At 43.2% G+C, this 12971-nt stretch overlaps 1 protein-coding gene and 1 long non-coding RNA gene across 3 annotated transcripts; one reads left to right on the top strand and one right to left on the bottom strand.

The window, feature by feature from the left end:
- Positions 1 to 269: 269 nt before the first annotated feature.
- Positions 270 to 7491, top strand: LOC136549472 (SEC12-like protein 1). Its single transcript, XM_066540768.1, has 10 exons — positions 270 to 615; positions 720 to 823; positions 4574 to 4706; positions 5074 to 5165; positions 5425 to 5524; positions 5628 to 5700; positions 5793 to 5913; positions 6321 to 6440; positions 6853 to 6923; positions 7019 to 7491. The coding sequence occupies exons 1-10, from the start codon at positions 406 to 408 to the stop codon at positions 7195 to 7197; spliced, it is 1203 nt and encodes a 400-aa protein (XP_066396865.1). The 5' UTR covers positions 270 to 405; the 3' UTR covers positions 7198 to 7491.
- Positions 7492 to 7748: 257 nt separating this feature from the next.
- On the bottom strand, positions 7749 to 10088 carry LOC136549473 (uncharacterized). Of its 2 annotated transcripts, none has more exons than XR_010781915.1 (3): positions 9653 to 10088; positions 8310 to 8782; positions 7749 to 8214 (listed from the first exon to the last, which is right to left on the bottom strand). It is a non-coding gene; the product is annotated as an uncharacterized lncRNA (long non-coding RNA). The 2 variants fall into 2 exon arrangements; XR_010781916.1 differs by having other exon boundaries at positions 7756 to 8505; positions 8589 to 8782.
- Between the last annotated feature and the right edge of the window lie 2883 nt (positions 10089 to 12971).

Here is a 12971-nt window from a genome sequence, read left to right as displayed (position 1 = left end):
GAACTTATTTCTCTTGACTGCAAGTCAACCAATTAATAACCTATATCGTTATATGTTGCCACCACGATGCTACCACGAACATGGATGTGAATTATCCCCAAATCATTGGACCACCCACCCTTTTGCCCGGAAATCAAGTGGAGACACAGAGGAATCCCCTCAGCTGGCGCTGACTGGAAGAAAGTCAGCGAATAACGAACGAATATCCGGTGGGGCCCACGCGTAATCCCCAACTGAGCACAAATGATTTGGTCGTCGTTTTCGGCTCGCCTCGCCGTCTGATCCCCACTTCCCTCTCCTCAAACAACAGCGCTCGATTCGGCTCGCTTCGAACTCGCGGGCTCCCCCGCTTGCAAAGCCCTCTGAAAATTCTCTAAACCCCGCAGCTCTAGGCAGCCACCACCCATGGCCGGCGGCGGCGGCGGCGGCGAGGCTTCGGCGGCGGGAGGCGGGAAGGTGGCGTGCGCGGCGTGGATCCGGCGCCGGGAGGAGAAGGCGGCGGCGGCGCGGGTGTTCGCGGCGTACGGCCGGGCGGCGGGGGCGGCCGGCTCCCCGCCCGCGCTCGAGGTGCTCGGCTTCGACGCCAAGGAGTGCTCCCTCTCCCCCGAGCCCCTGGTGCGGAAGCGGGCCCATCCGGCTCCACCTCCTCCTTGTCGTCCTCGGTTTGCCTGGCTCGGAGTCGGTTGAGTTTGACCTCGAAATCGGTTTTGCGCTTGCAGGCGAGGGCCGTGCTCGGGGAGGGCGGCGCGGGCGACGCGCCGCGCGGCATCGCGGTGCACCCCGCCGGCGACGAGCTCGTCTGCGCCACCGCCACGGGCTGCAGGTGCGCCATTCTACTCCTCCCTGGAAACTGCTTGTTTGTTCGTGTTGGTGTCTGTGGTGAAATTTTAAGGTGCGTGAGCGAGAGGACGTTCTCTCGGCGATGGATTGGGTGGGTCTGGCCTCAATTGCCCACTGCCCGCGCAGCAATTTCAGGTTTTTGTCCGTTTGGGTGATTTGGAGTGCACTGTTGGACCGTTGGTCTGTCCGACCATCAGTGGCACTAATTAGTTGTTGACTGTGGAATTCAGAGCGACTTTAGATTATTTCTGCGGCTGAATTGCTCAAGTGACAGCTGACTTGCTATTTTAGGGAGGCTCAATCAGGGCTCTCTGTTTTGGAACCTAGAGCATCCTCTCATTACTCATCACAGGTCACGCTTTCGTTTTTTTCCTCTTGGGATGAACCAGTGGTGCTGCCCAGCTACTAACATTGCTGAAATGTACTTGTACTTTACCATTATTATGGATCCAGGCTCAGATTGCGCTGATTACTAGCTATTTGACAGTTTTGCTGGTATAAGTGGGGAAATTTTGATCCACATGTTGGACAATGGAGAGACGATATGGATACTAGTGGAAACACTGATTTGAGCACTCCTTGAAAGCGCTTTGACAAAATTAGCATTTCCTTCTACTTATCAGTCTTCTTTGGCACCATAGTACCAAATGGTCACAAGTCTTAAATGGATCGAGCTATGCAATTGAGTAATGGATTTTGTGGAATTACTTGTACTAGTTCATTTGGAAATATAAGTTAGTAGATTTTCGTGACCTTTGAAATGTGCAGCGAGTTTAGTGTCTAACGACAAGGATTTCTCCTCCTGGTAGTTTAGTTATGTAAGAAATGCATGGCATATGTAATGCTTACACTCTGGATTTCTCAAGTTTTATTAAAACTACTCTTATATTAGTAACACATATAGATTTATGAGATTATCAGATACAAAATTAGAATCAGGAGGGGGAGGAAGTTCTGGACTTCGCGGTAGCTTTTGACCTGATGATAGCCAACACTTTCTTTAGAAAGAGAGAATCTCATCTAGTGACCTTCAGTAGCGGACAACACTGTAGCCAGATTGACTTTGTCCTCGCAAGAAGAAAGGACAAACGAGCATGCTTGGATTGCAAGGTGATACCAGGGGAGTGTGTTGTTTCTCAACATAAGCTTTTGGTGGCAGATTTTCGTTTTCAGGTGCGTGCCCGTAGGGATAAACAAGCTAAGATTGAAAGAACAAAATGGTGGAAACTGAAAGGGGAGACGTCAGAGGTATTTAGGGAAAGGGTTATCAAAGAGGGCTCTTGGAAGGAAGAAGACGACATAAACAATATGTGGGACAAGATGGCAACTAACATTCGGAAGGTAGCCTCAGAGGTGTATGGAGTAACCAAAGGAAGGGGACGCGAGGCTAAAGATACTTGGTGGTGGAACGAGGAAGTCCAAAGGGCTATTAAGGAGAAGAAAGAATGCTATAGACGCTTGTACCATGACAGGAGTGTGGACAACATAGAGAAGTATAAGATGGCAAAGAAGACTGCAAAGCGAGCTGTAAGTGTGGCAAAGGGTAGAGCGTACGAGGATCTTTACCAACATTTGAGTACGAAGGAAGGAGAGAAGGACATTTATAGGATGGCTAGGGTTCGTGAGAGAAAGACACGGGACTTCAACCAAGTTAAGTGCATTAAGGATGAAAGGGAGCATCTCTTGGTAAAGGAGGATGAGATCCGACATCGATAGCAAGAGTATTTTGACAAATTGTTCAATGGTGAGAATATGGACACAACCTTTTAGTTAGATGACTCTTTTGATGACACCAATAGGCGCTTTGTGCGGAGAATCCAAGAATCTGAGGTCAGAGAGGCGTTGAAAAGGATGAAAGGAGGCAAGGCGATGGGACCGGATGGTATCCCAATCGAGGTGTGGAGATGCCTCGGGGACATAGCTGTAGTATGGTTAACCAAGCTGTTCAACCATATTTTTCGATCGAACAAGATGCCTGATGAGTGGAGTAGAAGTATATTGGTACCGATCTACAAGAATAAAGGGGATATTCAAAGTTGTACAAATTACCGGGGAATTAAGTTGATGAGCCATACTATGAAGCTATGGGAGAGAGTTATCGAGCATCGCTTGAGAGCAATAACGCGGGTCTCTATGAACCAATTTGGTTTCATGCCCGGAAGGTCAACCATGGAAGCCATTTTCTTAATAAGACAAGTTATGAAGCGGTATAGGGAGAAGAAAAAGGACCTACACATGGTTTTTATTGACTTGGAGAAGGCTTATGATAAAATACCAAGGAATGTTATGTGGTGGGCTTTGGACAAACATAAAGTCCCAACGAAGTACGTTGGGCTCATTAAGGACATGTACAGCAATGTTGTGACTAGAGTTCGAACAAGTGATGGAGACACGGATGACTTCCCGATTAGGATAGGACTACATCAAGGGTTAGCTTTGAGCCCTTATTTGTTTGCTCTAGTGATGGATGAGGTCACAAGGGACATACAAGGGGACATCCCTTGGTGTATGCTTTTCGCGGACGATGTAGTGCTAGTTGATGAAAGCCGGACAGGAGTGAATCAGAAACTGGAGTTATGGCGGGAGACTTTGGAGTCCAAAGGTTTTAGACTTAGTAGAACTAAAACTGAGTATATGAGATGTGACTTCGGCACTACTACTCGGGAGGAGGAAGATGTTAGTTTGGAAGGTCAAGTAGTGCCTAGGAAGGATACCTTTTGATATTTAGGATCAATGCTACAGAGGGACGGGGATATTGATGAAGATGTTAGCCATAGAATCAAAGCAGGGTGGATGAAGTGGCGGCAAGCGTCTGGTGTCCTATGTGACAAAAGGGTACTACAGAAACTAAAAGGCAAGTTTTATAGGACGGCGATTAGACCTGCTATGTTGTATGGTGCAGAATGTTGGCCTACGAAATGACGACATATTCAATAGCTAAGTGTCGCGGAAATGCGTATGTTGCGTTGGATTTGCGGTCATACAAGAAGGGGTCGAGTTCGGAACGATGATATACGTGAGATATTAGGGGTAGCGCCAATTGAAGAAAAGTTTGTCTAACACCGGTTGAGATGGTTTGGACATGTGCAACGAAGACCTCCAGATACACCGGTGCGTAGTGGAATCCTAAGTCAAGATAGTAACGTGAAGAGAGGCAGAGGAAGACCGAAGTTGACTTGGGTAGAGGCAATAAAAGGAGACTTGAAAGGATGGAATATACCCAAAGACTTAGCCTTAGATAGGAGTGCTTGGAAGACAGCTATTCACGTGCCCGAACCTTGATTGTTTCTGTTGGGTTTCAACTCTAGCCTACCCCAACTTGTTTGGGACTTAAAGGCTTTGTTGTTGTTGTTGTATCAGATACAAAATTATAGACGAATGAAAAGTTACCATTGCAATTTATACTTACAGCTATACACAGTTTGTAAATTTGTGGCATATAATTGCATTTTCATCAATTTCACAACAAATGATTATCTGGCCAATTTAAAGCAGGCTTAATTTTGCTCATGGATATCATAAGTGCAATAGAAATATTCTTCCTCAGTTTCCTTGTTAATCTAACTAATTCACATTTTTTAATTTCCACATTAATTTCATTCCTTTTAGTTTTGATTATATTATATTTATCCTGAAAGCTTCTCCCTTCCTTGTTCCATTTTATCTGTTTGTCCTTTGATTATACTTTATCAAGTCCATGACTTAATTAGCATATCTTCTTTCCAAACTACAGGTTATTTAAACTGATATTTGAAGAGTTCACAGTACGCATTATTCCAAGAGATGCTCCTCCACTAGAATCTGTTGGACCTCAAAAGTGTCTTGCTTTCAGCACAGACGGTGCCAAATTTGCCATTGGTGGAGAGGTATGGGTTTGTATTATATTGATTTCTGAATTTCGAGGGATCAAAGTTTTTTCTTTAATTTTTCTGTTTCCTTATTTTTGCATTCCTATGGTTTGCTTCTTCTTTTGTTACACATGCTATAAGAAGAAAGTTGTCAGCAGTATATTTTAACTGTTTGTACATTTAAAACCCTTCCTTTGTACATCCTATATTTTGAATCACTCTCTTGCATTTAAAACCCTTCCTCTGTACATGCTATGAAAACTATTTATTCTAAATGTTTCATTTGTTGTCTAGTCCTATTGTTCAATGCAGTGACTTGTCTGATATCAATACTCTTTTTACCTGAACCTGATACCAGTTGACTTGTTCTTTTGTACCACTGCAGGATGGACATCTCAGAATATTCCATTGGCCAAGCATGAATGTGCTTTTGGATGAACCCAAAGCTCATAAATCCTTCCGAGACATGGATATCAGGTCAGGACAGGCTTAAAGCATTACTTTTATTTTCTTATTGTTCACAGAGGAGTGCCATAAATATTAGCATTAGACATGGATATCAGGTCAGGAAATGCTTATGTAAAATGGGCACACTCACTAGAGCTGTCTTTTGAACTGAAAAAAAATGTAATTGATTCCAAATCTACATCTCAACTTTTCTAGTGTCATGGTTTCTGGTTGCTGGTCACTTCAATCATCACCAACTGATACAGCATTGGGGCCTTTCATTTTGTAGCTTAGACTCTGAGTTCTTAGTTTCAACATCCACTGATGGATCTGCAAGAATATGGAAGATAGATGAGGGTGCACCACTGGTCAATTTGACTCGATCCTCGGTATGCTATGAGCGTATGATAATTTTCTTTTATTTACATTTACTTGTTGATATGGTTGAAATTTTGACTTCTTTTCCCCACGTTTTTCTTTGTCTGCTTACAGGATGAGAAGATTGAGTGTTGCCGCTTTTCTAGGGATGGCATGAAACCATTCCTGTTTTGCACTGTTGCAAAAGGTGTGTTTTCAATTGATCTTGAGAATTATACATATGCAGAATTGAAGGCAGGCTGATTTTGACTAGATCTGTGTTCATCATCACTGGAGCAGGTTCCAAAGTTGTTACTGTTGTCTGGAACATAAGCGATTGGAAGAGAATTGGGTACAAAAGACTTCTGGGAAAGGCTATCTCTACACTTTCAGTTAGCTTGGATGGGAAGTATCTGGCATTGTGAGTGGATAAAATACTTCTGCTACTGCCGTACAGTACTGCAGTTGTATGAGCCCATTTAGCATTTCTAGGAACATCTAAACCTGCCAATTTTGGGATTAACATGCTTCATACTTAGCATCTCCTTATTTTTTAATTCAGTTTAGCCTATTTTTCAGTATGATTCTGCTTGCTTGTATATCTGATTATGTGTTCAACTCAAATATTATATATATTTTATATATTGACTTGACAGTCGTTGTCTATTAAACAATTAGTTGTACAATCTGATAACACTTTAATCTTGTTGGTAAGGGCATTATGTTGCAATTAACAATGGAGAGGAAGTCGTACTAGTTATGATTATCACTCTAACTATGCGCTGTATAATTTTTTAGCATGCTCACATGGATCTGTATTTCTTTTAGAGGAAGCCATGATGGTGACTTCTGTGCTGTTGATGTAAAGAAAATGGAAGTTTCTCACTGGAGCAAGAAAGTTCATCTTGGTTCCCCAGTCACCTCCATTGAGTTTTGTCCTACTGAAAGGTAACTATAGCTTGGCATTATATTAGTTTACTGGGCACTTTTCTTTTTAGTTCTGCCTGACTGCTTATTGCAGAGGTTAAGTCAGGCGTGCTTGTTTATTATAACATATAGTTATTCATCACTAGGTAGATGGCATATTATAGTGTCATGATTTTAAACCTCTCTTAGTTACGCTTACTGTAAGTATTCGTCTGATGGAAACACCCATGGATGCTTGAATCTGAAAGTCCATCTGTTTCAATATGTGGCATTCAAATACTGTGTAGTTCCGCTTAGGTCACCTTGAATAGACTGAACTAACTATATGGATTTCTTCTGCTAGATTGGGCACAACTGCTAATATACAACAAATTTGCTTTTGGCATCCAAGTTTCAGTGTTTCTCCTAACACCATTGACTACTGGTATCGCAGGGTTGTAATCTCCACATCGCATCAATGGGGAGCAGAGCTGACGAAACTGAACGTGCCTGCTGACTGGAAAGGTATGTTCAGGCAAATACTGTTTGGCCCTCATGTCCCTGACACGGTTTCCTAACCAACCGCCTGTTCCTGTAATCCTGTGTCCCTTCTCTGGCAGAATGGCAGGTCTGGCTCGTACTCCTGGCACTCTTCCTAGCATCCGCCATCCTGTTCTACGTGTTCTACGAGCGCTCGGACACATTCTGGAACTTTCCCATGGGGCGACACCAGCCGGCGAAGCCATGGAACGTGCTCAAGGAGTCTCCTCCGGTCCCCGAGGACCAGAATCCATGGTGATGGTGTGCTTCATTGCGTCATTCGTGAAGAGCAATACTATCCCAATTCCAAAGCCACAATCTAAAAAAAAAAAAAGGAAGAAAGAAAAAGACAGAAAAGAAAATAAGAAGAAGAAGAAGAAGCCACCGCGACTGTTTATCTCATTACCCATGCTTGTTCTACCACTTGGTTTATTCACTGATCTGTGATCTGACCAGTGACCACGCAAGTTTGTAACTCTGGACTGCGATAACCGAGAACCAAGTGATACTAATTGAACATTCTGTCTTCATGCGAGGGTCTGAGTGTATCCAGGTATTACCAAGCAGACGAGAGTGTCGTTACTGTTTTGCTTCCTGAAACTATAGTTGATGATGAGGTCGTTAATTAGTATCCTACTAGTATACTGGTCGTGCTAACGCTACGGCAACATAGCTATATGCAAATTAGAACTTAAATATATGCAAACTAAAATAACCAAATTAAATTGCAGAAAAAGGCAACATAATTGTTAGAAAAAACACTATTCATGCCAATGATTAAAACAATCTTGACAATATAAAAAACATGATCTGAGTTAGTTCCGGTGATCTAATAATTAATTGATATCATGGTACAATTACATGTTTATTGATTTCTCCCACAACACCCCATTCAAGCCTTCTTCCTCCAAAGCTCAATACCTTTAGTTCTAGCTTATGGCAAAAAAAGGGTAATTATAATTTGAGCTACTGCCAGTCAGCCACTGCCCATATATCACTTGCCCGGTTGGCCGTGAAATCTACGGTCCAACAAAAACAAATAAGAAAAAGTATAACAAATTATTATTTGGTGTACATTGCTAGTTAAAACAACTTGATAATTGCTACTTTTATCCATAACTTGCTAATTCCATTTTCACTCGCGCACTGACGCTCCAAAGAGAATCAAGCTGTAATGGATGGAAATGTGACATCAACAATCTGGAAGACAACTTGGCAACATCGTGCAGTGCCTCAAACTGCCGTGCACTATGCATACCTTCACCCTCTAATAAGACTGCAAGAAAATTATTTTATTCATTCCACAACCTGTATATATTAGGGGACTTAAATCCTAGCATACAAGTGCAAAGCATGGAATCTAACAAATACCTTCAAGAACATTCTGAGCACAGCAGATGACAGCACATAGAAGCAATACCAGGGGAAAGAGATCACCAATGTTGTGGTTGTGGCTGTAAGAATGACGGGAGAAGATAATCGAGGTATCATGACCCTTCTTTAGGCCATTATATTAGGACTTGCTGGACATGTTGGCTCTGGGAAGAACTTCAGAAGTTGTTTGTGCCTATATTGCCATGTAGATTTGCATAAAAAAATAAGCATTGAATGTATTACAAAGCTGTAAAAAAGGAACTTATCTCAGCACACCTTCTGATCGGCATTGCCATATTATTGGAGGATTGTTGCTATTACTGGAGAGTGACGTTTGACGAATCACTTGCCTAACTGATGGATGAAATGCTTAGCAACCTTTTCAGAAACTCTTTTATGGCATTACGAAGGTATGCATGTAAGTCACCACCCCGACAATACTCCAATATGAGATATATCCTCCCATGATCCTAATCATACACAATAGTGGTAATTATTAGTTAGAAACAGAGTTTTTACGGTCCCTGTGCATGGGAACGTCTTTATTTGCTGACCAAGAAAGAGATAACAGCATTAATACCAGAGAAAAATTAACCTATGTTCCACAAAATCTTAGCTTCCAGAAAACATCAATCTAACAAATAAAGCTAAAGCCCACATAGCATTTCAAGAAATCATTAGCTCATCAGGACTGAACCTCCTATTTCAAGCAAGGCAGCAACTGGTGAGCGAACATTCAGAGCTATCCTTTGCAAAATAGTTCCATCCAAAAGGACATTAAGTTAGACAGGGTATCTTTTGCTTATAGTTCCTACCTACCTAAAATTCTCCTTTTGAGTTGCTGTTATGCCATCTCAACTGCAATGTGGTCTATACATGACATTGAACCACGCATGATCCGTGCTCAAGAAAGCAAGCAAGATCTCTGAAAGAAAAAAAACAAGCGCAGCGAAACAGCACATTATCATCCAACCATACAATACCATGCACTCAAAGGCACCCGCAGCAGACCGTACAGTGACAACCCACTGAAATTCCTCAAAAGGTCCGAACTTTGCAAAACCCATTACTGAACTAACTCCTAAGCAGCGAACACTCCTAATTCATCAAGCTAAACTATTTAGATCGCCAAACTGGTGCATAAACAAGAGATTGCGTCAGGGGATCACGAATCATAAAGGCACTCGATTCCCAATTCAATCCACCTAATGGCCAGGTCCCCGTCAAAATAACCCATAAACCTAATCGAACCAGGATCCTCCCATCAAATTTAACCGCGCAGGATTGGAGTACAGCCGGGGACAAGGGGATCGGGTGTGTATAGTGATGTCGATGCCTACCTGGTAGTCCGCCTCCTCCCGTCGCCAACGTCTGCCCATCCACATCGCGGCGGGGCCGCGGGAGTCGCATCGTCGTACGTGCGCCGTCCAGCGGAGTCCGCGCACAGGGACTCGTCGCCCGTGGCGACCGTCCGCGTCCTAATCAGCGAGCGGCGTCCGCAGCGCATCGCTGAAGGTCATGGCCGCTGCCGCAATGGTTCGCGGCGCGCCGGACGTTGAGTCCCGCCGTCCAAGAGACCGTCGAGGCGCGTGCTGCCGCTGGGATCGACGCAGCGTGGATGCGCAGAGGGACGTGGCCGCGCCGGCCCGGGATTCCGGTGTGCCAGACGTGTCGGCTTGGCTGAGGTCGATCGCGCTTGTCCTGTAAGTTGCGGCGGCTGTGGTGCGGATCGTCTGAGGTCGGCGCTCTGATCACGGGTGGGGGACGTCGCGGCTAGGGATAGGGCGGCGCCACGATGGACGCGGCGTGGGCGCGGGCGATCGGGGCGGCGGCGGCCCCGCAGTTTTCAAACGACGTTTTTTTTCCTTTTTTTTATTCGGTGATGATGGGCTTGTCGTGGTTGGAGTGCTGAATCGCCGTGTCATGCGTTGAAGTGCGATGGAGGGCGCCTGGCATCCCACATTGAATTGTGGCCATCGGATTTGGTTAAGGTGTTTGATTAACCCTTGATTTTAATGGTGCTGAATTCGTGTGTGTATTTTTCTGGGTGCGCAATGGTTGGAGGCTCCCAGCGGGGGACGTTTTTGTGGGGGGACCTAGTATAATTTCGACTGGTCCATTATAGTAGAGATATGCTGGGAACGTGGGTGCTTTCTTCTCCTTTTACTCTAAAAAAACTCTCAGCTCATCCATTTACTAGGGGGTGACTGTAATGCTGAACACCTGAGATAATACCATAAAGATTTTGCGATACTGATCTTTTTTGACCAAACTCCTGTTTTTGAAAATAAATATATTTAATCATAAGAAAATTTTTCTTTGCCTTTTATGTGCAAATCCCCTCAGTAGGGAATGGATCCCAATCAAGGCAAGGTGTGACCCGAAAGGGGGAGGATGTGAATTTGGTTGCTTAGTGCTTATTTGCTACTAGAGTAAAATTCACGACCAGTCTCTAAACTTGCACGGTGGTGTAATCTGGATTCCTAACTCTTGGTTTTTGATATTTGAGTCCTTGAACTTGTGTTGTGGTGTCACTTGGCCCCCAACTCTTGAATTTTGATATTTGGTTCTCTAAACTTGTACAATAGTGTCATCTAGGTTCTTGAACTCGTGAGTCAACACACAATCAGCATACCCCATTAGTGCCATCGGTGTGTTGAAGTGCAAGTTTGGGGGACTTATATGACATTGACATACAAGTTTGGGGATCCAAATATCAAAATTCGAGAGTTGGCGACCCAAGTGACACCATAGTACAAGTTTAGGGACTTAAATATTAAAAATCGACTGTTGGGATCCTAGATGCCACTAGCGTACCAGTGAATTTTACTCTGGAAATGATATGGCCTTATTATTATGAAGCTCTGTCATATGGCTATGTTTTATATTGCAAGCCACTCATTTATATTGATATTATATCGTGTTTATTCTATATAACTGGAACCTCATGTTAAATCATTGTTTAATTCAACTTGTGGTTTAAATAGCTTGTCAAAACAAATTTGTTTGTTGAGATGTTTCATCTCATCCTTGCATTACTCAATCTACGTACTTGATTGCTTTGCTTGAAGGGATGGGGTTAGCTACACTTCATCACTATTTTGCCCACACTTTAGTGATATAATAGTAGTTTTGTCTTGCTGTAATTAACTTAGTTTATTGGTCATGATGACCCTTCATGGTTTAATAATATTATCTGAGGCATGGTTTCATCATTGTTATTGCTTCTACATTCTACTTTGTTAATCGTGTTTGCTGCTGAGTCTTGTACTCTAGCTTAAGGGAAGGGATGTTTAGTGACATCCTTGCTTTTTTTGTAGCGCGCGGGTTACACATACACAATAGAAGAAGTAACAAGCAACATAGCAATACATAGGATGACAAGAAGTTCTTATAACCATACAACAGGACAAAATTCAATAAACATATATCAAAATCTCAACATTTTCATGTTTTGTTGAGACGAAGATGATAATGGAGATTCCAAGTCATATAATAGCTACCATAACATAAAGGTCTAAACAGATTATTATAGCACATCCATTGCCTATTTGTGAACACCGAGACAAAGTTCAAAAAACACTAATAAGTATGAAACATAAGGAGTAAGTGTAATACAATTATCTAGTATAATTGGCCCATAGTCTCTACTATAATCTCTACTATAATGGACTAATCAAAATTATACTAAATCCCCACAGTAAAATGTCCCCCGCTGAGAGCCTCCAACCATTGTGTATCCAGATAAATGCACATAGCAAATCATCTTTATTAAAATCAAGGGCCGAAAAAACACCCGAATCCAATCCGATGGCCGATGTTTCATGTTTGATGCCAGGCTTCAAATGCCGCATCTCACCCCGCGCGGCCCACGCAACGCGCTTGAATGCACAGGCCGTGGCAAAGAGGGATCGAAGGCTGCCATCATCATCACGGAATAAAAAAAAGGAATCCGCTGCACCTCGCAATCCCCAACCCCGCGCTGCCACCGATCCTGCTAGGATAAGGGGGTGTTTGGTTCTTTAGTCAATCCTAAAATTCATGTCATATCAAATGTTTAGATACTAATAAAGAGCATTAAATATAGATTAATTATAAAACCAATTACATAGATAGAGGCTAATTTACGAGATGATTTTTAAAGCCTAATTAATCTGTCATTAGCACATGTTTACTGTAACATCACGTCGTCAAATCATGGACTAATTAGGCTTAAAAGATTCATCTCGTAAATTAGTCGCAAGTTGTGTAATTAGTTTCATAATTAGTCTATATTTAATACTCCATACATATATCTAAACATTTGATGTGACAGGAATTTTAGAAGGACCTGTAGAAACCAAACACTCCTCAGACCCTCACGCCCGATCCGCCGCCGCGCTGGCCAAGGCGGCCACGCGAGACTCCTCCGGCTGCCTGCTCCGCTGCAGGCACCTCAGGGCCTGCCCGATCGGGGCGAAGCTGCATGTACGGTGGGGGTGCCGATGCACCCACAACAAAAACAAAACTAAGTGGTAATTATGTTAGATTCACCATATGTGCACCCCCCTCAGCCTAGGACGATGCACCACCCCCACAGTCCGACGTGGAAGCATGAAAGCTCGAGCAAACCAATACCAATACCAAACGACACATAAATTTATAATTATTGTTTTCTTG

The sequence above is a fragment of the Miscanthus floridulus genome, chromosome 4 (assembly GCF_019320115.1).
Source record: "Miscanthus floridulus cultivar M001 chromosome 4, ASM1932011v1, whole genome shotgun sequence".
Classification (NCBI taxonomy): Eukaryota; Viridiplantae; Streptophyta; class Magnoliopsida; order Poales; family Poaceae; genus Miscanthus; species Miscanthus floridulus.
This window is presented reverse-complemented; position numbering and strand designations above follow the sequence as displayed.